Source organism: Cygnus atratus, chromosome 4 (assembly GCF_013377495.2).
Source record: "Cygnus atratus isolate AKBS03 ecotype Queensland, Australia chromosome 4, CAtr_DNAZoo_HiC_assembly, whole genome shotgun sequence".
Classification (NCBI taxonomy): Eukaryota; Metazoa; Chordata; class Aves; order Anseriformes; family Anatidae; genus Cygnus; species Cygnus atratus.
Genome location: NC_066365.1, coordinates 74,495,995 through 74,520,498, shown reverse-complemented (window position 1 = coordinate 74,520,498; position 24,504 = coordinate 74,495,995). Strand labels below are relative to the sequence as shown.

The 24,504-nt window shown below is 44.5% G+C and overlaps 1 protein-coding gene across 3 annotated transcripts in view; it reads right to left on the bottom strand.

The window, feature by feature from the left end:
- ADRA1D (adrenoceptor alpha 1D) overlaps positions 1-24,504 on the bottom strand; it is a 55,668-nt gene that overhangs the window by 280 nt on the left and 30,884 nt on the right. Inside the window, exon 2 of one of the 3 annotated variants that reach the window (XM_035547179.2) lies at positions 11,639-15,464. The exons of 1 other annotated variant lie outside the window; for it this stretch is intronic. In XM_035547179.2, the coding sequence (XP_035403072.1) occupies positions 14,896-15,464 (569 nt within the window). In that variant the 3' untranslated portion in view covers positions 11,639-14,895. Of the gene's footprint in view, positions 1-11,638; positions 15,465-17,402; positions 17,438-24,504 lie in introns of those variants that run through there. One more of the 3 variants, XM_035547182.2, reaches the window with a different exon arrangement.

Genomic DNA, 24,504 nt, shown 5'->3' with positions numbered 1-24,504 from the left:
GCTGAAGAGAGGAGAAAAAATTGAGCAAATCCTGCTCTGGACAGGATTTTCAGGCAATCTGTGCCCGCCTGAGAGTGACACCTCTGTATCAGGACAGACAGTTCAATACAAACCTCTTTTCACTCTATAATTGCAGTCAGGAAAGCAAACAAAACACCAAGATTTATAAATAGTGGGATGCTGACTAATACTGATAGTGCCTTCACATAAAAATCAATGTGCAGTCTTCAAAAAAACTAATGCCAAAACCATGCATGCGGTCGTGACTGGGACCCAGGACCTAGAGAAACTTAAGTCACAGGGAGAGGTTAAAAACATTTGTATTATTTACAGCACAAATTAGGGGCAATTTTGCAAAAGCATATGAAATAATATAGGCTGTTTCATGCCACATGAGGCAGAAGGCCATGGATGTGTTGGGACTTGCTCTTCTGCAGGTTGAAAATACAAGTTGTGTGCTCGTCACCCCAAAACATTGGGTGCACGTTGGTGGCGGCACCTCCCTGGCTCTCCGTGTTTGCTTTGACCAAATGAGCTTTCTTAGACACTTCGTCATAAATGCTGGCCCTTTTCCAGAAAGTCAAAGCCCTGGTAGCAGCAGCCATATGACAAATTTGACAGCTTCCCTGCACATTTTGAGCCATTCGGAGAGGGGTAAATAGACACTTTGCTGGCTCTTTTTTATGCAGGCACTTACTGGTAGGTCTGCTCTCATCTCAGTCTTGGTCATTTATGATTATTTGCCTTTCCTCACCTGTGAGTTTGGGCTCATGTGTGTGACCAAAATATTAATTTTGATGTAATCAAGTGTAATCTCTAATGTACTTGGCAGAGAAATCAACCCACTGGGGTGAGTTTGGCTCAGTCTGGTGGGTTTTTGTGTTGCCCGTGGCACATCAGGTATCCAGCAGGGCCTTCAGTGCCACGTCTGCCCCGTAGGACAACATGGGTTGTGCGGGCTACAATGCAAAGAGGGCTCCGAGTGTTATTCTTGTAAGTAATGATTTCCAGGTCATTAGTGTGGGTTTATTGGGCATATGGTAGCTAGAGCAGGTGTCCTTGCTGTGGTGGAGATGAGGGTTAAATTGCATGCAGGTGAAGGGGGTTTGGGAGGGAGGAGGTTTTAGAGGTTTTTTTTTTTTTTTTTTTTTTTTAGGGTATTCTGACCACAATCAAGATTTTTAAAGTGGGTAGAGAAGGAGAGACGCTGATGTGATTTGTAGCACTCCTTGTTCAGAAGGAGACCAGGGCCAGCCAGAACCATGAAATGCACAGTGTTAGGGGAGATAGCGGCAGGATCAGCAGGCTTTAATAGGGGACTGCTTGTTGGCAACCCTCCCAGCAGATCAGAGTAACTCAAAGATTTATATTTATTTCCTTTCGAGTTGATTTTACCACCTCAGATCAGGGCATTTTGTGGTTAAAAGCCGCATTTTGGGCCTTTGTTGGAGTACAACTATTTCAGATCAGAGCAACAGCCTTTCAGTAATTGCAACAATTTTCTTCTTCTTAGTTCAGTGTCATTAAGGAGGAGGATAAAGAGAAGGAGAAGAACACAGGGAATGAAGCTGAGCACCTCAGCTGTGCGAGGCAATCGGTGTCACACTGCTTGTGTCAGATTGTCACTCCAGGGAGAGGCAAATAATGGGAAACTAAACTCTGGCATCCCAAATCCCAGGTGAGAAGGGAACAGCCAAGGTGGCTGTGACACTGGAGCCCGCAGAAATGAGACAACTGATGGAAGGAGCAATATTTGTGAGTCAAGAGTGGCCCACGGGTCTGGAGCCAGCTCAGAGCATTGTGAAAGTGCAGCCCATTGTTAACGAGTTAGTACCACTAATGATATGGCTGGGCTCGAACAGGGACGAGGGAGGTGAAGGTGGTACCCAGGTGAGCTGTCCCCTGCCCTCATACAGCTGAGCAGATGATTTGTGTTCACCTTGCTTGAAAGCAGCACTTTCCAAAGAAAAAAGGCAGGGAGAATTTATGAAGGACTGAAAAGGAGAGAAAAATAGTTTTTTCTAAATAGCTGTGTATGTACCTTTATGAGAGCTGGAGAATATGATAGCACTTTTATCATAAACTTCGGTTACAATAAATAGACCATTTTACGTATCCACCGGGGAGGCCTGATGAAGATGTATTAGCATAAAAGTGACTCAATCTCTCTAAGTCTAGGTTCTTTTGATTGCGCTCCATTTGTTTTCTGCTTTTAATGACAAACAACATTCAGTCATCAGCAATGTTAGCACACCATCCTTTTCCAGCTGATGATATTTACACGCCTTTTGTTTTGGATGGGGTTTAGAGAAAGCCAAACGAGACTGGTATTTTTTGGTTTAACTTTTGCCATTGTCTGGGCAAATTCTGTTTGTGGCCCCTGAAGGACTGCGGGTCCTGGCTCCCGGACCCTGCTGGGCTGGGATAGATGCTGGGGGAGATGTTATTGACCCCAAACATGTGGGGTCTCCTGGAAAAATGGGTCATAGCTAGCTCCTGTTGTGAGCTGCCGGTTCCCCTCTTCTGCCCTAGAATTCTCCATTTTGTGAGACTCAGATAGCAAACATTGTGGTGTCAGGGTAGGAAGGCCCTTCCCTTGGACACATATTGCGTGACCTTGCTGCCCTTGTTGTCACCAGCCCTCCTGATGACAGCACAGATGTAATGAAGAGCCATGACCAGTCAGCACTAAGTCGGGTGATGAAAACCTAGGTCATTAATGATTTAGCATCGCCATCAGGGTTTGGGGTGTGCCGACCTCAGGAGTGCATCTGAACTGAAACAACAGGGACGCTGATTTCCCTTGATAGACACAAATCAAAAACAGCAGGGAAGGAGAGAATTTTTTACTTTTTATTATGGATATTTTTAATATTCTGGACAGCAGTCAATGTTTCTCGGTGCAGTACCTCCCAGAAATATGCCCGGCCAACTCTGAGGTCACCGGAGGAGTGTGATATGGCCACTCTGTAGCTTGACAGGAGCTGATTCTTCCAAGGCTTTTTGGAGCCTCTAAGCACGCCCTCCCGTTGCTTTTCTCTGGAACAAAATGACTGCTGCAAAGCTCTGCACAAGGCGTTCGTGCAAAAAAGTTGGCTTTTTGCACTGGAGCCTCAGAGGAGTTCAGCTCAACAGAAATGGCAGCCTACAGAAGAAGCCTCACCTAAAGGGAAGAGATAGATGTATGCACTCCATTTTCCAAAGAATTATAGGCTTGAGGAATAAACGAGGTTGTGGGTCTCTATTTCAGACCCTGCTCAACCGTGGGATAGCCTCAAGGTCAGCTCAGGTTGCTCAGGGTCTTGTTCAGACTCTCTTTTCTCCATCCTGGATGTACCCAGCTCCCATAGCCTCTCCCTGTGTGCATGCTCCAAGCTCCTGACTGCTGCTGTGACCTCCTTGGGACCCACTCGTGAAGGTCCTTGTGCACAGCAGCCGGTTGTCTCAGCAATTCCACCCCCTCCCCAAAAGGTCAGGTCCCAGGGGCACCGCCTGCAGCTCTACTGATGCATCCTGATCAATACCAGACACCTCCCCACAGATTTCCTCCCTGCGTGGGGAAAGAGAATACTTACTGAACTTTTCTTTCCTTTTCCTTGATTAATTATTTATGGTCTATGCAAATGTGAAGGCTAAATTTTTTTTTTTTTTTTTTTTTTTTACTTTTTTCCTCTTCAAACAGCTAGTGATGGTATTCTCACTGCTCTATTTGATCTAAGACTCTCAAAGCAGGAGGTTCATCCAGGTCCTCTTTCAACCTCCCTCACAGTGAGCTGCAGTGCACTAAGCCTTTTCCTCCTTTGTTCTGCACTCTGCTGAGAGATTCCTAATTCATTTGAAGATATTTCCAAATCCTTCCTCGGTTCTTTTGGTTCCCGATCCCTCCATTAGTTATTACCTCTCAAAGAGACCTAGGGGCTGGAATATTTTTAAGATACATTAGGTACTTGTTACCTAGTGCAGTTATGGATTTTTTTTTTTTTTTAATTTTTATATTTACCTAAACCATTAATGGGAATAAACTTATTTATGCAGAGCTTGAGTTTTTTTCTGTTCACTGCCTGTGACTTTTGTTTCTCTGTTGCTAACAGTATTTTTAGGAATACATTGGCATAAGTACCGTTTTCTTGTTTAAAATAAATACGTGACCTTCTTACTTGGCAGTTGTCTGTCACATTGGCTTTGCTCTAAGGCTGTCCATTGCTCCCATGGAAAAAAGTATTTGATCTAGTGAAGCTGGCATGAGATGCACACTGTACACAGTGTCCATACACTACTGGCCTTTGCAAATTCCTCTGAAGTGATGTCATCCACCACTCTTCCCCTTCTCTTTCCCATAAGTCAATATTGTCTTCTTTCATGAAGGTTTCATAGTGTTTACGGTCCTGGGCATAATATTCAGCAGTCTACCTAACTTTTCTAGGCAGTCATAGGGTAAGATAAAAGGTCTTCTGCTTTAATAAATCATGGAATAAACAGAGAAGAAGAAGAAAAAATTATGATTAAATAGGCATCTTTCACAGTGGAGGAATTTTATTAGAAATTTCCTTAAGGTTGTGCTGGGACCCATACTAGTCACTGTATTCCAAAAAGATCTGGGGAAAGATATAAATAGTTTGGTAGCAGTTTGCTGACAATCCTTCATTATACAGAGTAGTCAAAGTTAATTTTCAACACTTGTGGGAAAGGTTTCATGATATTGGATTGCCAGGTGATGAATTTGGTACTAATGAATGCAAAATAATGTAGATGAGGAAAAAACTATGCATAGCTGGTCATGCACTTAAAAGTAGTCGTTAGCATTCAGGAAAGATGCTGGAACTTTGTGAACATCTCAGCGCTGTGCCCAGCAAAGGTCAAAAGGGCCAATACAACGTTAGGAATTATTAGGAAAAGAACTGAGAATAAAGGAAAAGTATCATCATGCCATGTGCATAATGATGTTATGCACTTAATGGCATCCCTGGTGGAACTACAGCTGTAATAGTCATGTTAACTCTGGCCACAGATTCTAAAAGAAAAAGATATAATAGACCCAGAAAAGTTCAAGGGGAGAGAGAGAATTAATGATGAGAGTTTGGAAAAAGTTCATATTAAAATAGGATAAATAGGATAGGACTCCACTGGAAAACAGATGGTGAGGATGAACTGGATGGTCTATAAACCATAAGTGAAGTACACCCAACCACAGAGAGCAGAAAGGGAACAAATATTCATCTTGTGTCAGAGTTCAGAAGGTGGAAGCCCCAGGCAGCTTGGTGTAAAGAGAGGACAGAGAGATGCACCTCTCAGGCTGTTGGTCACTTTCCTTTCTCTTCTAATAAATCCCTCCAAAATAAATACCTAAATGAAAAAAGTAATAAAATAAAAAAAAGGACTTGTCTAACCGTCTGGCCAATTTCCACCAGCTAAATATAGCTGCAGGGGCCCTTGATAGAAAAATGAAATGCAAAGAAAATGGTCACCAAAGATAAAGTAAGAAATAAACAAGTGCCTCAGACTCTAAAGAGAAGGAGGAGAGGGGAAGAGAAGAGAAGGGAAGTGGTCTTTGCACCCAGGTTCCTTTGGTCAGCAGCAGGAGGCTCAGCAGAATCTGTTTTCTCCTTTCACCAAAACAGGTGCAATCTTTTGGCAATATTTTAAACTCAGCAGGGCTTGCCAAGTCAGGCAGAAAAAACATTTATTTTTAAAGCCAGACAGCATATTAAGACAATTTAGCCTGACCTCCTGTATAGGAAGGGCAGGAGAGCAAATTTTTGCATCAAGCCCATTACTTCTTCCCGAGCTAGAGCATGCATTCTAAAATGGTTTTCTTTTTTCCTCTCTCCAAAGCTTTGCATTTCAAAAACATCTCACATCTTTGAGAGAATTTGCTCCAGTTTTTAATTACTCCCTGAGTTCACTTTGTTTTTCATTTGAATTTACCTAACCCCAGGTTCCCGTCAGCAGCTTTATCAGCCTGTTACCTGTTGAATGGAAGAGTCCTGCTCTCCCAGATCCCAGACCACTGTTGTAGATGTGGTCTGCAGAGAGAAGAGCTCAGTTAAAGCACGTATAACTCAGGAATAAAACACGTATTAACTCAGGAATAGCGTTGTGCTAGAGGAAGGATGATTGTTTAGAGGCTTACAGGAGAAAGTGGAGACTGGAAAGGAAAGGGAAAACAGTAATTCTAGTAAATTAATCACCAGGAGATTGTTTATTCCTTTTACAGGCAACTTATTAATGCAGTCTCTTGCTTGGTTTTGGCATCCTTGCAGGGGATTTCTGGGGACTGTTTGGTCCAGACACACTTCCCCAGGCAGGCTGCGGTGAAGGCTGAGGGAGATTTTCACTGTTTCATTGCTGTTGTTGCATGTGGTCGGCCTCAGGACCAGGCCAAGTCCTAGGCACACACCAGTTGCTGGTACAGACATAGTCACAAAGGTAACAACTGATTTCAAATTGACATCAGGCAGATTTTTCTGGACCTTGCAAATTTTATCCACTGTGTGTTGTTGCTGGAGAACCTACTTTTTTTTTTTTTTTTTTTTTTTTCTGGTATGGATTAGTATGTTAGGCCCCAAAGTCCACTGACTTCGGCAACCCTTAGCAGAAGTCTTTACAAAGACAAACATCAGGTCTTCAGCTTTTTGCAAGTGCAGTTTCAAAGCAAGGAAAACTGAAGGAAGTAATTATATTCTTCCCACCAAAAGTGTTGAACTTTAAACTTATCGTATCATGTCAAAGGAATCATATTTGTTTGAAGCCATTCCTTAAGTCTGCAAGGATCATTTGGGTCCTGAATTTGAAACTAATCCTTTCCTCCATGAGCCTTAAAATGTCTTCTACTTCATATTTTCTTTAGTTTTCATAAACACAGTCTGTACTATATCATCTGTGACTTCCCTGTGCAGAACCCAGATTTCCCTATAGAACCTAGATTTTAAAAACTTGAGGTGGGGTTAATACCTGTAGAGCATTTTGCAATGAATGACTGATTCACAAAATTAGAAAATACGTTTTTCTAATTCCTTATATATGGGGTAGGGAGGAGAACATATGGAACAGCATCCAGCATAGAACAATACGCCTCAAAGGGACCTCAGAAGGCTTAGATCACCTCACCACCTGTAGCAGGATCCATCCTATCTAAAACATTACCTAAGACAAATATTTGTCTAGAATCCAGTGATGCAGACTCCACATCCTTTCTGGGCAACTAATTTTAGTAATGGATTATTGAAAAACTCTTTACTCATTTTTGCATCACCTAAATGGTGGTTCAACAGCTGCTCTTTACGTACCATCTTTTGGGTAGTAGCTTTTGTCTTGTGACATGGGACACAACCTGGGTTTGAAGCTAGTCATAGACGGAGGAGTGCTTTGGGCAAGAGAATGTGAATAAGTATTTGAAGTACAAAATATATAAATGTTCATATGTGTATCTAAGTAGACATATCTATTTAAACATATATATAAATATATGCTGTCAAAACCCCCATACCCTAAAGCTTTGAGAAGCAACACTTACACTTGCAAGCCTAAAACAGTTAGAAATGAAAGCGCAACAGCAGTCAAAGTTAAATTGGATTTGTGCTGTGAATCATTTGTTGAAAGCTGTAGTAATAAACATGCATAAAACAATGGCAATTTACTCACAGATTAACATTAGCGCTGCCAAGGTAGCAAGCCTTTTAAACCCATAAAACTACCTTGCTGTGATCAAACACAGGGTTACCCAAGGGCATTCCCTTTTTCCAATAAATAGTTTAAAATTCCAATCTGTGTCAAGGCAACTGGTAAATGACAAAGAGCTCTTTGGATAACAACGTAACTGTAGTTTCCCCGTGCATGCGTGCATGCTCGAGTCAGTGTAATGCTGGTCTTTGGGCTTTTCAGGATCTTTTTAAATTATTTTTTTTTCTTCTTCATTAATTTTAGGTTTTTGAAACACCTTCTTTTGAACTCTGGAAATGGAAACTCTCAGTTTTACAAGGATAAACTCTCTTGTGATGGTAGTCTTTGTGTAACCATGCCTTATGCTTCTGGACAGGACTAGGAACCTTCTCTTTCCAAAAACACCCTCCTGCCACAAAACAACTCAGATTTTTGGTCCATGTGCTATTAGGCTTTACTGCGTGGCAACCACAGATCTGCTAGGAGACAGCAATGGGGTTTGACCAGGCAGTGCTGTATCTCTGAGCTGCTACTTAATTGTGGTTAGATTTCAGTAAAATTTCAGAATCGATTATAATGCTTCAGGATTTTTATGTTTTATTATTTACTGATGTGATCCAGAAGATAGTAGCTGTGGAAGAAGTGTAAATATTGATCACAAAAGCTGGATTTGGCCTTTTTTTTTTTTTTTTTTTTAATATCCAGATACTTTCTTTAAGGTCTTAGTAAGATGTTAACAATGGTCATCTGAACCTACCATGGACTTTCTTCAGATTTTTTGAAGGTAAGGGTTATAAATCCAGCAATTCTCAAACTGTGTGAAATGTCCTGCTTGTGACTGCATTATGAAAATGAAATGGTAGAGCTGGGCATAATAAAAGGGAGATAATGTTTCTAGGAAAAGCGCAAAAAATTATTTTTGATGCCTAGACCCCACCCTCCAAACCCCAAGGCATCTATTATCCGCTGGGATTGCACAAAGGAAACCTTTAAAGTTAGATAAATATGGTTTATTGAACTGAATGGAACTGAACATTTTGCTCTAAGCCCTCTTTTTCTTGCCTCAGGGGACTTTTAGATAGGTTACGATCTCTGACTTCTTCCTACCCCCTCATAATTCTGCCTCCCAGGACTCCCAAGGGACTGGGCTGTGTGGTTCATCCTGCAAGTCAGAAGTTGGGCTAACTTTTGATAATACACTGAACCACAATAAATATCTTTGTTCTCTTTTCCCAAGGGAAAAGGGACCAGAACCTAACTTTCTGCCTTCTCTTTGCCCGGCATCTACCAAGCTTAGAGATCGTTGACTTTCACTATGCCCCTCCATAAATTTTGCACAACAGGTTTTATGTCTTATTTCCTAGCCATGTACAGATGTCTTAGATAGCTTCAGATGGTTCAAATGGCATGAAACACTTATCTTCAGACAACAGATTTTTTGCCCTAGTTCCCCATAATGGAATTTAATCATCTGGCTCATAAGTAGATGCCTTATTTTAATGGAGATGTCTTAATCCATGAGCAGAAGCTAGCTAAGTACAGAATATATACTTTTCCATGGTTTTATTGTCACTACATGTGGTCTGCACCTCCATGGAGGGATATTTAGATGTCCAAAACTGGAAAAGAAATGGAAACCATTGCACCAAATGGCTGAAGTTTCTTTGGAAATATCTAGGTAACTCCCAGCCCCAGCTACAAGCCTGCCTTCTGTGGGAAGGCCTTCAAAGTCAGTCTAGTTAGGGGCTGCTTTTTAATTTCTGAGTGGTATTCAGTAACAGAAATTTCCCAGTGGGAAACTGAACACAGGGATGGCAAAATAGTATGGCCTTGTTGACCTAATACGCATTGAAGACTAACCTTGAGTTTTCAGTATATATGCCCATTTTAGCCTATTGGCAGAGAAATGAACAATTTAACCATGGGATGGGCTACCCAATGTCCAAATAAAGAATATTTACAAATTCCAATACCAGTTCAGAGTCTGGGTCCTTCCATCTGAGTAGCTGCTTTCTAACAGTAGAAACTTCAGGAGGGATAGAGGGGAAGGAAAAGCCTGCAGTGATATCCCTTGAAATATTCTCCCAGCTGACAACAATCACTGCCTCGGGGACTTTTCAGCTCAGAGATTATATAAATGTTTCCAACAGCCCTTGATGGGCTTTTCTATCATGGAGGCACCTAATTGCCCTTCTAACCCCTATAAACTTTTGGCAGATGCAATATCTCGTGGTGATGAATTCTATGATTTAAGTATGTGCCATGTGAAGAATTACCTCGCTTTGTTCATTTTGATAATTGGATTTGATGTCATTTAGTTCTTGTATTATGAGAAACAGCAAACAATCATCCACTATTTGTCTTCTCTCTGACACTCCTGATTTTATCGACCTCCACCGTGTTACTCCTCAGTCACCTCTATTTTCCAGGAAAATGCACTTTGATTTAATTGTTCTTCATACAGAAACTACCCCATATCTTTGGTCATCTTTGTCAGCCTTTTCTGAACCTTTTCTAAATCCGTTTTATTCTTTTTCAGCTGGGCTAATCAGAACAATAGGCGGTAGTCAAATTAGAGGTACATGATAGATTTATTCAGAGGTGCAAAGATGTTTTCCACGTTATTTGCCATCTCTTTCCCAGAAAACCTTAACATTCAGTTTTCCCTGTTACTGTTATCAAATATTGACCCAATGAGATGAGATTGCTGAGCCAGACTGTGAGGGAAGCTGGACCAGCATCAGCCTGGCCCCTGACCCTCTCTTTGTTATGCAGGCCATACAATGTTCTCCATGGATTAAACTGGGGGTGAGGAAGGATGCCCACAGCAACATGCCCAGGATAGCACTGTTGTTCCAAAGGCTCATTCAGTCCTTGTGACCATGGCATGGGTCTTGCTTATCAAGCCCTAGAGAAAATTAACAGAGAAGCACCTAATTTTCCTCCTGGCATCCTAGCAGGGCAGCAGCCTGTCTTGTTAGTCCATTTAGAAAAATGTAAGTGGCATCAGTCAAGAGCATCTTTTTCTGTGGGCTCACAAGAGGACACAGCATCCTCAACATCAATCTGACTCAACCATGCACACACACAAAAAAATATGTGGGGAGGCCAGGACAATCTTCTCCTGGAGCTGTGGAGCTGCAGTCAGTGACTGCTCACTTCTCCCCTGTCCAGAGCTGTCCCTGAAGAACAGACAGCCTTGGGCCACATTCAGTCATTTGCACTGTAAAGAAATATTTCTGGGATACTGTAAAATGCTTTCAGAGCTCTGCTTCTCCCCTCATTGCATTTCAATCTCTGTTATATCATGTTTCCCTAGGGTCCTGTGGGCTGGGTGTCTTGCCTTCTTTTCCTGTTGTCCCCTTTGGGCTCTCCAGCTCTGAGATCATGCCATGATCCCCAGCCCCGAGGCACCTCTGCCCGGTATCTAGATGTGCCGTCAGGCTGCATTTTGTGAAATTGATTACCCGGAGTGAGCATAAGAAATGTTATTTCCATTTCACCATGGGTAGTATTTTTGTGATGATGGAATTTTGACTTTAGAAGAAAAATGATATTTTTTTCCATAGAAATCTTCAACAAATTAAAATTTCAGATTTCATTTAAAAATCCTACTCTGATGGAAATTCTTTCACTGGACCTGCTCCTGACCATAACTCACACAATAACCTTCCCTCCGCTTGCCCTTCTCCTCTCCCATGGCTCATGGCTGCATCCATATCCCTCCTGCAGCAGGTTGTATCTGGGAGAAGACACAGCTGGTGCAACCCTGTCACCCCTGTGTGGCATGAGGCAGAGAATATCATTTTCTAATTTTTTTTTGTCATAAATTCTTGCACATGGGAATAATCCTTGTGTAATTAAAAAAAAAATCCTTTGAGAAAAACACAAGGGCTGATAATATGCAGGTTTTGCTTCCTCCCTCCCTCCTTCATCCACTACAATCTCTGTTCAAAAAATCAGACACAGTTCATGGGAATGTTTTAGACGGGTTTGTGCATGTATTTGGTACAAATAAACAAAAATATGTGCATTCTGTTTCATAGAGCTTACATCAATCTGACATTACTTGAATCACAAAACAGAAATACTCCAGCTAATAAATATGTCTGTGGATGAAAAATAAAAATCTATACATAAAAAATTCCAATGTCTGCTAAAGGAAATGTACACTTATATACACACTGTAAACAATAGTAATGCAACCCAACTGCAGTCCAGCTCAGGCGGACGGGGACCTTCTTTCCTCCTCGGATGGGACTCGTGAGAGTCTCCTGGCATTGAAGCTGCTCTTCACCATCCTCAACACTCGGCTCGTCGAAGCAGCAAGGTCTGGTGATGCGATAGGGACACAAAGCCGGCACGATGAGGTGAGAGCTGCTGGGTAACCAAGGGATGGGGGTTTTGGGAAATGGCCTGCTTGGTGAATTTGGAGAAATGGGGCCGTACCCTCCGTGGGTCACACACATAGCTGTCCAGAAAAGTCTACGAGGTCAGACCGAATTTGCTTCCTGAAGGTCTGAGCCTATTTTTCCAAAGTTGGGAGAGCTCAGAAATTATGGGATTCAGAGGGAAAAGCACAAGCTTAGATACTCTGGGTGTATTTCGTACAACACTGTCCTCCCCCTGCCAGCAAAGGCAGCCCCAATTCCCCTAAATGAAGCTCTGCATGTACAGATTCCAGTCCTGGCATGGACTCTTCAGATGCAAGGTGCTAAATGAAAGAAGGGCCCTGGCTTAGGTGAGAAGTAGGTACATAATATGCATGTGTGTGCTTAAACAGACTTTATCCTCATTTTCTCTCCTGTAGGTCTGTAAAGGATTGGGGTGGAGAGGCAGAAAAACCCCGAACTAGTCTTTCTTTCCCTTCTTCATGATTTCAAGGGACTGGAGGTTGTAAATACAAATATTTCAAAATTGGAAAAAAGAAAGAAGGAAATTTAAAAGACCAGGGAGAAGTGCAAGAGGTAATTTCAACTCACTCTTGGGAATGAGCGGCTTGCCAGCAATTGTTAAATTGGGCTGCCCTCTCCCCAGTGCCCAGTGCAGTGCAGCCCATATGTCTTGTTGGGGTTAACTGCTAGGAGGAAAATATTTGGACAAAATCTGCAGGTCTTTGTGCATCCAGTTCAGAGTCCATTGTACTGAGTAAAAGGCAGGAGGGTGTTATGGGTGCTGAGGTAGGGCCCACTGTGAATGTCTCAGCATGAAAGAAAGTAAAAAAGAAAATAAGTATACATTTTCCTCGGTTTTGATTCCCTTTAAAACTGATGACCAGCAGAAAGAAAGTCGTGTTCTCCTTGCTGTGCCTAGGACCCTTCCATCTCCTTTGATAGCCACCCTTAAGAGGATTAGCTGGATGTGCAGTAGGCACATTCATGAATATGCCTAATGGGTTTGGGGGACAGTGCTGGTGTGGACGAGTTTCCATCCAGGACATACTCAGCACCGTGTCTCCACCCTTGGGCTTCATGTTCCTATTCTTTATTCACCCTCAGACCCAGACCTCGCCTCCAACACCTGTGCATCTTGTGCCTCTGCCTGTGTCTAAATCTAATGAAAATTCTTTGTGGAAACTCTGGGGCTCATTGTCTGTCATTGATAGCAACTGTGCCCCAAACACGAGCCCAAGCAGTGTTTGGGTGACCCGTTTTCTGAGCTGCAAAGCACAGGGGCTGTGAGCCTGGCTGGGGTGGGCTGTGCGGTCACAGCTCCAGCCTCCCTGCAGACCTGAGAGGAGGACACAATACTTTTTTGAGGGGACCTCACACTCGGGGACTGTGAGCAGGGAAAACAAACAAACAAACTTTATCAACACTGCTTTTGGCCACACTAACCAAGACTAATTGCTGCTAGCCAACAAATGTGATTTGATGTGTCAGGAATGGGGGAAGCCACTTGGGCAAAGAGTTCTGAGTCTAGAATCACAGAATCCTTTAGGCTAGGGAAGAGCTTCAAGACCCTCCAGGCCAACCATCATCCTGACCTACTGAGACCCATCACTAAACCAGGTCCCTGAGTGCCACATCCACACGTCTCTTGAATGCCTCCAGGGGTGGGGACCCCACCACTTCTTTGAGCAGCCCGTTCCAGTGCTTGATCACCCTCACCATGAAGAAATTCCCCTTGATATCCAACCTAAACCTCCCCTGGTTCAATCAGACCGTTTCCTTGTGCCCTGGTTTGGCCCTGACTGGGGAGAAGATGGATCCACTAGAGGGAGCTCCCACTGCACTTCAGCTCCGTTTAAGCTGTGGCTCTGTGAGTAATGGGAACAGGCCCAGCCTCACCCACCCCACCTTCCTCAGCTACAGCTAGGAATGCATCTTTATTCCATGTTGTTTGAGAGAAACAGCAAGTGGGGATAAGAAGGGGAGAGAAAAAGACCGGGGATGGCCAACATCAAAAGGAGTTGCTGTGTCTCCACGTCACAGAGGGATGCAGGCCAGAACAAGATGGGTTGCAAATTTCTCACTGGAAAGTGAAATGAGAAACGTCGCAGGTTGGAGTTAGAGAAGAGAGTCCTGCACACCCGTTGGCATCAGTGTATATGTCTGGACTGCTCTTCTGGCCTAAAACCAGGCTGCGTAGAAGTGGCAAAGCTGTGGGCACTGCAAACAGAATGGCTGAGAGCCGGGATCCCCCAGCTCTGCTCGGGAATACCACAGTCTGCTCACCCTTGAAAGCAAAGGCTTGGGCTACAGGTCCTGTCCAGCCCTGTAGCCCTACAAGCCCCCAGCCCACTGTCTAAAGGGTCAGCTGCCAGCTACTGCTCACAACATCCGTTTGGGATGCTGCCTCTGGATGGAAATGTTATCATGTGTGCTAAGGCAGAGTTGGCACCTGTTGGGGTTCAATCCTTCCAGTAGCTTTTGTGGTGGTGTTTTTAAGGCAAAGGAGATGTCCTGGTTTCCCTTAACTGCACAGCTTCTTCCAAAGTCAAAGAGAACCATCCCATGGGAGGAAACAGCTCTTTTCCTAAGGCCATATCCACCCCACACCTTCCCCTCTTGCCACAGCTCGTTAAAATGGGATGTGCCATCGGCTCGTATTTGAGGAACCCATAACCCCATAGAAGGGCTGACCTCCCCATGGGGAAAGCTTGTACAACCTTTGGGCAACTGCATTTTATACCTGATTGCTGCTTCCAGTCTGCCTGACAGACCCACAGGTGGTATCCCTTCACGTTTCTGCTAGATACCGCTAAAGAAACCATTGAGAGCTGTCCTGGTGCCTTCAGATATCTGTCTCTCTCAGCCCACAGCAGTCTGTTAAGTCATAGGTTTGATAGTCAATGGTTTCCGTAAAGTCATGAGGGATCCCAATAGAGACAGACTCCACCTCCGTTTTGTAGGAGGCTGTCACCCCCCCTTTGCTGGAGCCACCCCGGATTTTGTTAGAAAGGCTGTTCATCTTTTCCTTCAGCTGGGTGGACGCTGGCTTCTGGAAAGGAGTGAGCATTTTCCAGCCCTTGAAGCTGAGCGTTCGCCTTTTACCGGCCCTCTCCTGCAAGGAGGAGTTAAATAGGAATGAGCTGTGCAGGGTGCTGATCCTGGGCCTCAGGTCCGTCTCGGAGCCTTGCACGGAGCTGTTCATGGAGGCCCCTCGCCAGTGGTGGTCATAGACACGCCAGATGGGACGTCTTCGCCGGTGGCATTGGCACTTGAGCAGCCTGATGAAGGCTCGCTTGAACTCCTTGCTGGAGCAGGGGTAGATGATGGGGTTCACGCAGCTGTTGAAGTATCCCAGCCAGAAGATGACCTTGAAGACCATTTCTGAGGGCTTCAGAGATGGGAAGAAAGAACCTTGGAAGAGATTAAAAGAAATAAGGTTAGAAGGGGGAGGACATGGTAGTACAGGGTAGCAAGGGTGGTGGAGAGCCCTGTCTGGAAGGCAGGCCTTGCAGAGGAGGCTGAAAGCATGATTTTATTAGGTCCTTGGCTTGCAATGCCATTGCGACCAGAGTGAAGATCTGGGCACTGCAGGACCGGAGGACATGGAGCAAAAAAGATGGATAACACCATGCTCTTGGCAGGAGCATCCTAACCCCCCACTGCAAAAGGGCTCAGAGCAACAGACCCAGTGCGGTTGTGAGCCACCAGGTCAAGCCCATAGAGCTTGGAGACAGGCTGTTAATTACGTTATGGAAGTAAACTATGTTATGAATGTTAATTATGTTAATTCCTGCTACTTGGAAAAGCTCTTTTGCCCACCCAAACCCCGATTTATACTTCTGTGCTGGAGTTTCCCGCTGGCTCTTGATGTAAAAGATGGGGAGGTTTTTTTTTTGCAGCCAGAAGATGTCAGTGTTGCTCTCACATGGCCCCATCACTTAGCATTCCTTACTCAGATCTGAAATAACTTTCTGACTCAGCCTTAATTTCTCTTAATTTTAGCTCTGGATGACAAATCATGCCACCATGTGACTGAGCGTTAATTTGTATTTTAGTAAATAACATTAGCGCTGGATATCATTATTATTTTCCCCATGCTCAAAAGCCTGGTGTCAAAACAGCAAAAGAGGTGCCAGGAGCCAGAAATTCAGGACCGAAGCTCTGAACTTCCACAGACTGCACTAAAGCTTCCCAGTGGTTTTTTTTTTTCTTCTTTTTTTCTTTTTTCTTCCTTATTTATTTATTTATTTATTTGGAGAAAACCCATCATCCAGGAAACCCAAAGCTCTGATTTCAGCAAAGCTTTCCTACACCCATTCCTAATCAGCCCAGAGTCTGCAGTCAGAGTCAGTGTGTCAGGTACGTGGGCTACCCCATCGCAGACAGATCTCAGCATTTTCTGATGCTTAGGGAGGGAAAACACATATGCAGACGTGTGGCCTAAATATCTGCCGAAGGCCAACTCAAGTCAAAGGGCTGGAGCACATGCTGGTGTCAATATGTGCTGCAGGAGGCACTGAATAAGGACAGCCAGCAGGGCTGATGTCTCTGCATGGAAAAGACCCGGGGCCAGAACGGAGATGGATGGCGTTTGTGGAGTAATGAGCAGCCCCTGGTGTTGGAGCCCACAATTTTGAACAGAGAAGTAGTGCTGGGGATGTAGTGCTCCTCCTGTGGCTGTGTTTGCTTAAAGGGATTTATTCCTTCTGGGACAGGGCTGAGATTTATAGATTGGTGCTAGGCTGCTTGAATCATCATGTTGAATTCCAACCACAGCAGAAACGCCACCCCGAGTGTTTGGTTCACCAGGAGCTAAAGACCCCAGGGGTGCTGGGGGAAATCTCCATTTCCTTAATGTCTCCTGTTCTCCACCCAGCCAAAGTTCTGAGACTTCTCCTTTCCTTGTGCAGCCCACAGCCCACCTCCAGGACACCCCCACACCATCCTGATACAATGTGGACCAGCGGTGGGTTCCTAGGACCAGCGGTGGGTTTCTAAGACCAGCATCAATTCCTCTTCTCAGTCTCAGGTCTCAGCAATAACAGCTGTGTGTGTTTTCCTGCCTGGGCTGGTCCATGCTCCATCCTAGTGGAAACCAGCCTCCGAGGCCATGTGCTACCTGCAAGGGGCTCCCTGGTTCTCAGCTCTGCAGGGAGACCTTGTGGTGTCCTCAGTGTGAGCATCTGGGGCCAAGACAGGTGAAGGAGCCCATCAAGCTTGTAATCCTACTCATACCTTTATCAGTGGAGAGGTTCTGTGCCTCAGTTTACCCACCGCAGAATGGGGTTTATTACCATCATCTCTTCTATGGTGTTGTTGTGGACCCTATTTGCAGTGCTCTTCATTCCTAGAGGAGCTGTGGCTTTATGTAGCATTTATTTTAACTTGAGAGAGAGGAAAAGAAAAAGATATGGTAACAAAGCAAATAAAAGAAGAAACTCTTTAGAAATGAAGCCAGTGATTACTGCTTGAGCCAGGCTACTTAAGAGATTGGTGCTTGCTTAAACAGCCTGTTGGCTGTTAAAATAATAATTTACATCTAGCGTTTAGTGCTTCATTGCACAATGCAGTTTCCGTACAACATTCTTTGTTTTAGCATCCAGATAAAAAAGACAAACTGGGAAAAAGCACAGCCATGACTTCCTTGAATTTCAGCTTTGGCTACTTTTCACCCTCTAGAACCTCGCATGCATCTGAAGACAAGGGGCTCATTAGCATCCTCATTACCATGCAAATAAGCGTGCCCCTTGAAAGAGATGTGTACGGGGTGCATCCATAGCTTCTTCATTCAATCACACTGGGATGAAAAAAGTGGGCAGGGAGTTCCCAGAATAGGTCACTGGCTGGTGACTTTGTACGTGCTGGAACATCCAACTGTCTTGGTAGGCAATGGGAAGCAGATCTTAGGGGAGAGTTTGGGGGTCTTATTTAGGGAATGAATAACATATGAAAGGAATTAGCCCTTGCTTTCATACACACAAGTACACAATGACATTTTGATAGAGGGTTTATGAACTGGGCTATGTAGTGGTGATTCTAAGGAGCATGGATGATGTTGGGATGCCTGGAAGAAAACACAGAGTACTGGGCACCTGAAGAGCTCAGGAAACAGATACTTCCAAGGTTCAGAAATAGAAAATGGGAATAAAACTTCAGATATAGAAATGGGGAGTGATACATCAGCACTTTAGCCTGATCAGTCAGTGTACGAGCACATTTTGATGATCCAGCCTGAAAAATATCAAAGACAGAACAGGGCATTATCAAAAGCAGAACACGGAGCCCAAATGTCGTAGGACCTGTGCCACAGTACAGTTTTTGAAATCCCAGTTGTATCTTGGTGTAGGATGCTCCCAGGAAGAGCCTCATCTTTCATATTTGCCACTGCCTGGTCAAGAGAGGCTCTGGACATCCTGCTGAGAACTTTTCTTTCTCCTAATACATACGTTTTTTATAACAATACTGCTGGGGGTTTGAAAGTTCTTTTTGAGTTTTAGTCCATAGGGCATTTTATAAAAGGTCATTTCAAATCTTGCTGAGCCTTTGTACTCATGTTGGAGATCTGAACAAGGACTGCAGGCCCTGCTGTAGCCCTTGGTAATTATCTTCAGGAGGATTAAGAAATTAAGGAAGCTGCAGATGAATTTTTAGGGGAAAGCTTGTCCCTACCATGCAAAGTGACCAGAGTCACCATCTAAATGTGATCGGAAGATCAAATTTCACTTTTTTTTTTTTTTGGTGGTGCAAAATTTGAACCAATAAGGTATGTGCTCTGAAAGCAAAAAATCAATTTATTTGGTTTTCTTACACTGTATGTGTGCCTGTATTCTGCGTATATGCCTACACATTTTTTTCCTGTCACCCTGCTCATATCTGAGAAAAATCCCATCCAAATACAAACCTCTGAACCCAGGGGCTGAAGTCCCCAAAGCTGTAACACCCTGACTAGTGGGTACAATCTCCCCTCCATGCACCTAAACACATAGCCTTTTTTTTTTTTTTTTTTTTTTTTAGACTGTTTAAGCTAGCACAATCTCGTGATCTTTCGCTGTCTGCACTTCTCCACCCTGCCCTCTCTATGACTCAGTCCAAGGTGATATCACTGGGTTGTTTAGAGAGTTGCTGGTCCCAGTGTTCAGCACACAAAAAATAAAGCAAAACAAGAAAAAAAGACAAATGCACAAGTGAAAATGGATCTGGTCCAATCTAAATTCTGGCCCTGGCTCCCAGTATGCAGCCAGAATCTGTGAGCAGGCTTGCTTTCTGCCGCAGTTGGCAGGAGCATCTTTGTTTTAAAAGGTCCCTGCTTTTACAGCATGTCCCGAATAGTCCAGGGCACAAAACTGTTGCAGACATGAGAGCAGGTGGGTGAGACAAAGAGCCAAAGACATGCCCCAGTGCTCTGCCATCATGAATGGAAATTCAAGGACCAGCAGGAACACTCAGACTGAGAAAGGGCCTTGCTGTTGCTTGGTGTGAACTTTGTATGAGGAATGGCTCTGGATACAAATAGCTTATGGAGAGTTAGACCTTGCATGTGTTAATAGAGAACTATTATTCACTACCTTTTCCAGTACAAGGGGTACCAACGAGGATGGAGGCTAGTGGGCAGTAGGCTGAAAATGAAGATAAGGGGGTGGTTCATCTCACAACATGTTCCTGCAGCAGGAGGCTGTGGAAGCTAAAAGCATTCAAAAAACGATTGGACAAACTCATGGTAAAGAAAAAATCTACCAAGGTGCAAACCCAACTATTCATGAGTTAGGAAGTTCCAGAAATTCTTACATAGCATTAGGCCCGTGGGACAGCTGAACTTCTCCTGAATGTGGCCTCAAAGTTCAGGAGGGAACTGAAACTCCCTCAGGATGTGTCAGAGCAGCAAGGCAAGAGAATTGCAGCTGGTATAGAAAAAATAAAGGGTGGAAGGTAGTGTAGTTGCTGAAGCTCCTGGCCACAGAAACTGTCATAGCCTCTTGCTTATTTTCTTTCTGTCTCTCACAAAGTATATTAATTAAATTTCATCCAAAGCAACCATGAGCTGCCACTTTCCAACCATTACCCAGCTTGCACCCCACCTCGCCATCTCCTTGTTGGACCTCCATGAAGGATGCTATTTCTGACGTGGCTGCCAAGTGATGGGAGAAAGGGCTGGATATCAGCAAGGATTTCTGCCTATGTGTGGGACTGGGAGTCTCAACTTCTGGCCAGTTTTTCATGACCTTCTCCTCCATCCACACCTGACAACTTCCTTTGGGCATCCGTGGGCAAGTCAGGGTCTCTAGAGGGTTAACGCCTCCCTGCAGCTAGCTGGTGGCATATCTTGGAGTGATGGGGGAGTTCACTGCCCTCCTAGGATGGATCCAAGAGCTGCTTGGCGTTGGGAGGAGGACAGCATGTTCGCAGTGACTCCGGCATTTTCCCTGGAGGACGATGGCGTTGGGATATCGGGTGGAATTCCTCAGGCCTGCGAGCCTTCCAGCTGTGGCCTGACCCTATAAACAAGCTGCAGATAAGCCCCAGCTTCTGTCACGCCAACGAAAACCCTCCCAAGCTGCTTGTGTGCATCTCTGCATGTAGGCATGCCTGCTCGTTCGAACTTCTGCACCCTGACCCTTCTGGGAAGAAAAGCACGGAGAAGCTACCCCTTCCCTGCCCACTGGTGCATTGCTTTGTCCCATGATGATGGTTGGCTTCTCCTGGAGAGCTCCAGCAATGCTATAGCCCATGGTAGGGTGAATGTATCTGGTACCCAGGGTAAATGTGCTGGGGCCCAGGAAAGCATGGCATTAAGGCTGAGGGCAGCTGCAAAGTTGCAAAGGCAGAAGATGCCAGCTTTGTGCGGGCTGAGGGCTCTGGAAAACATTGATATTTTCAATAGCATCTCAAATTTGAGGACTGAGTGCAGTTTGCCCGTCAGCAAGAGAATCATAATGTGGCAGAGCCCTGTTCTGATATTTACTGGGCTAATTCACTAGTCCCCGAACATGCCCCCTAACCTCTTGGCAGTACAATCCTGGTGACGTCTCCATAGCTTTCCTCTAAATTGCACCACATTGGTAGCAACTTGACTGAAATGTGCTTCATTCCCCTCAGAGTCTGCACTGGGGCTTTTCTCAAAACAGTGCTGTGAATCTGGACCGCTAAGGGCCATCACCACCATGAGGATGTTTCCAAGGCATCAAATTGCCTGAAAATTGATTAATCTGACTAAGTTTAGTTATCTAAGCAGATAGTTTAGTTATCTAAGCAGGTCCCCGGTCTCTTCTTCTACTCAGCGGCTTAGTCAGTACTGCCAATGGAAAGGATGAAGCAATCCATCTCATCCTGAAGTGTAAACCCCTACTGGCCAGGTGAATCACACTCAGTCTCTGCTGTCTGGACCCAGACATTTGGTTCTTGGGAAGACACCATGTTATGGGCATACAACATTACTGTGGATGAATTTCACCCTTAATGCCATTGGAATCTGGTGGCCTCCTCTTGTTTTAGGAGGAGTCTTGAAATCTTTTCATGCATTCCCTCCTGTGCAGGATAGGGACTGCTTCATCAGTGAACCTCCCATGGTGGTGAAGGGTGGCACAGAGAGTCACGCAGGCACATTGACTCTGCTACCTCACAGAAACCTAACAAGGGTTTTCAACTCTTAGATTGTGCAAAGTGCTAATTTGCTTAGCATGCTCCAGCGAGATCTGCCTGGACAGGAACAGTTCACTCCAGGCACTGCTCTCAAAAGGCCACCAGGACTTGACTATATATTCCCTGAACATTGCCCCAGCAGGTTCTGCACCCTTAATTACATTTGTATGCCTTCGTGCCACATCACAGGGCATACAATGTAAAGCATCTCTTTAAGACTAAAGATCCAATCTGGTGAGCTGCCACACAACACCTCCTGCTCTACCAGAGACTCAAAACTCCTGCAAGAGAGTAATTATTTTGTAGGACCACCGGGGCATTGCACAGGGCCAAGAAAGGCTTTGTGCCAGGGACTGTAAAGTACACAGTCTGCTCTAGTCTACGCTACAGCCCATGCTCTGGGGGACCGTCGTCTGGGATTTGTAAACTTTTTTTAGCAGTGTGTCTGACTCCTGGTAGTTAGCTTTGTTCCTGAGAAAATTGTAGTGATTTGCTGGGAACCATTGGGCAAACACCATGCACAAAGCTTTGTTACCCTGAACTGAATATACTGCTTTCCATCTTTTATTAGGGATCTATAAAGAAGAATGTCTTGCTCATAATAATGAAAGAATAATTAATTGACTATTAGGGACTGTAGTCTGCCACTGAACAGTAGTTGACATACAGAGCCCTGGGTCTGTAGAAGATCCAAGAATGGATTCCCATGATTTCCAAATCTGTAGCCTTGTGGCATGATCATAAAGCCATCATTTTAAACCATATCTGTTAGAAGGATGGGGACTGAGAGTTTTTCCCTGCTTCCTGATATTCAGGATGAGCTCTGTAGACCTGAATCAGGCAGGGCCAGGCAGAGCAAAGGGAGAGACACTTTGAAAAAAGAACTGGCCTTGAATACTGCAAACCAAGCTCACTTCTCCATATAACAAAGCTTTTGAAATTGTTAAGGTGACGATTTTGGAAGGGAATGAAAAGCAGGACTGAATACCTGCCTTACACATTGATGGAAGCAAAGTTGGCCCGTTAGCTCTCCCATGCCTGCAGTGAAGCTTTAAGACTGCTGCTGACCATTAAGCCCGGGCCACCTGATAAACCTGTCATCACAAGGGCTTTGCTCACAATATGGTGGAAAATATGGACAATTCAGTGTCTAAAATGTGTCGAAAATTCACTGTCAAGAAGGATGGCTTGGCCCATCTGCTGAGAAGGAGAGAGACTGGGCAGCAGGATCAGGGCCACAGATAATGCTCAACTCAACAGAATCAGTAGGAGGATGGGCTTTAAAAATGAGTCACAAGAATAATAAGACAAAGTTGTAGTTTTTTTTTATCTGGCACCTAGTGCAGACTCCCTTAAAGGTAGTATTTTTGCAGTATGTCTTACGCCTGGGAAAGATAGATGTATATCCAACTGCCTATTCCTTAACAATTCACAGATAATAGCCTGGCTCCAACCCCAAAGGGGACTTTAAAACAAACCTTAAAATCATGAGACTCAGCAAAAGGACATAAATAAAATCAGGAAAATAATAATAAAAAAAAAAAAAAAAACAACAAACCCACGTCTGGAAGACTGGCCAATTTGGCAAATCCAAAGGGAGATATCAGGAAGGTTCTTATTTGCCTGATACAAATGAGGAAAAATAGCAGCAATAGGTCTCCTGAGAGAAGGAAAAAGTCAGGGTAACCAAGCTGCATGTCAAGAGCTCTTGCCTTTCTGTCTGAGCAGGAAGATGATTGGAATTTGCTTGCTGATGTTACAGTGAGCACAACAGAGACCGCAGTGAGATTCTTGCCCGCATGGCTAAAGAGAGGAAACAAGCCTGGAGTGGACTCTGAAAAGAAAATTTCCATCTGGCTCGGGGTCTGAATGAACAGAACAGCCACTTGATGTTGCTAGGTTCCCTCCGGGGCAAGTCAAAAATCGGCATGTCATTCAGCGAGGAGCGCTTCCGCGGCTCCTTTGTGTGAAGGACGGGTGTCCCCAGCACGAGGGTCTTGCTGTGGGAGTCCTGTGTGGGCTCACCAGTGACACAAACATGATGCTGGTCCATCAGACGTCTCAGGCATGGATAACGTTGTCCTTAACTGCTGGCTGACATAAAACTCCCTTTTGGTTGGCCATAACTCTTAGGAACATGGGGCTAATGGCCCGCCAGCTGTGTCCGTAGCTTGCTGATGCTTGCGTTGTTCTCCCACAGATGTGACTTGTTAAACATCGGAGCTCAGAGACATTTTAGGCATTCTGGTGTATCTTTCTTGGCCTACTGCTAGTTGCTACCAATAGCTCCATGCTTTGTAGCCTCATGGCAGCTGGTTTAGGAACACAGGAGGTCATCACAACTACAACCAAACATCCTCCCCCCTTCCCCTCTCTGCTGTTCCTCACCCCATGGCACAAAATTTGATTTGAATGCCCCTTTTTCAAGCAGCACAAGTAGGAGCAACCCATCCACACAGAACATCACTGTCATCAGCACCTGCTGAGGGTTTCTGTTCCCTCCCAATGGACCACAGTCAAACAGAAATGTACAGGAATGTAAATTCTCACATGGGACTTATGAGAAGTGGAGGCAAAGTTCAACATGGGGTTCTTTAGGAATATAGACTTCATATTCCTATCTGTCCAACCCCCCTGCGAAAGGAGGTTGTGTGGGTTTTGGGGGAATTTCTGCTTCTTTGGGGTCCTGACCGGCTTCCATCAGTAATCCAATGAATCTGGTTTTTAGTTTTTGCTGGAAGAGGTTCCCAATAGACCTCACACTAGTGTGACATCTAATCAATGTTAGGAAATATTGCATGACTTTTTCAACTAA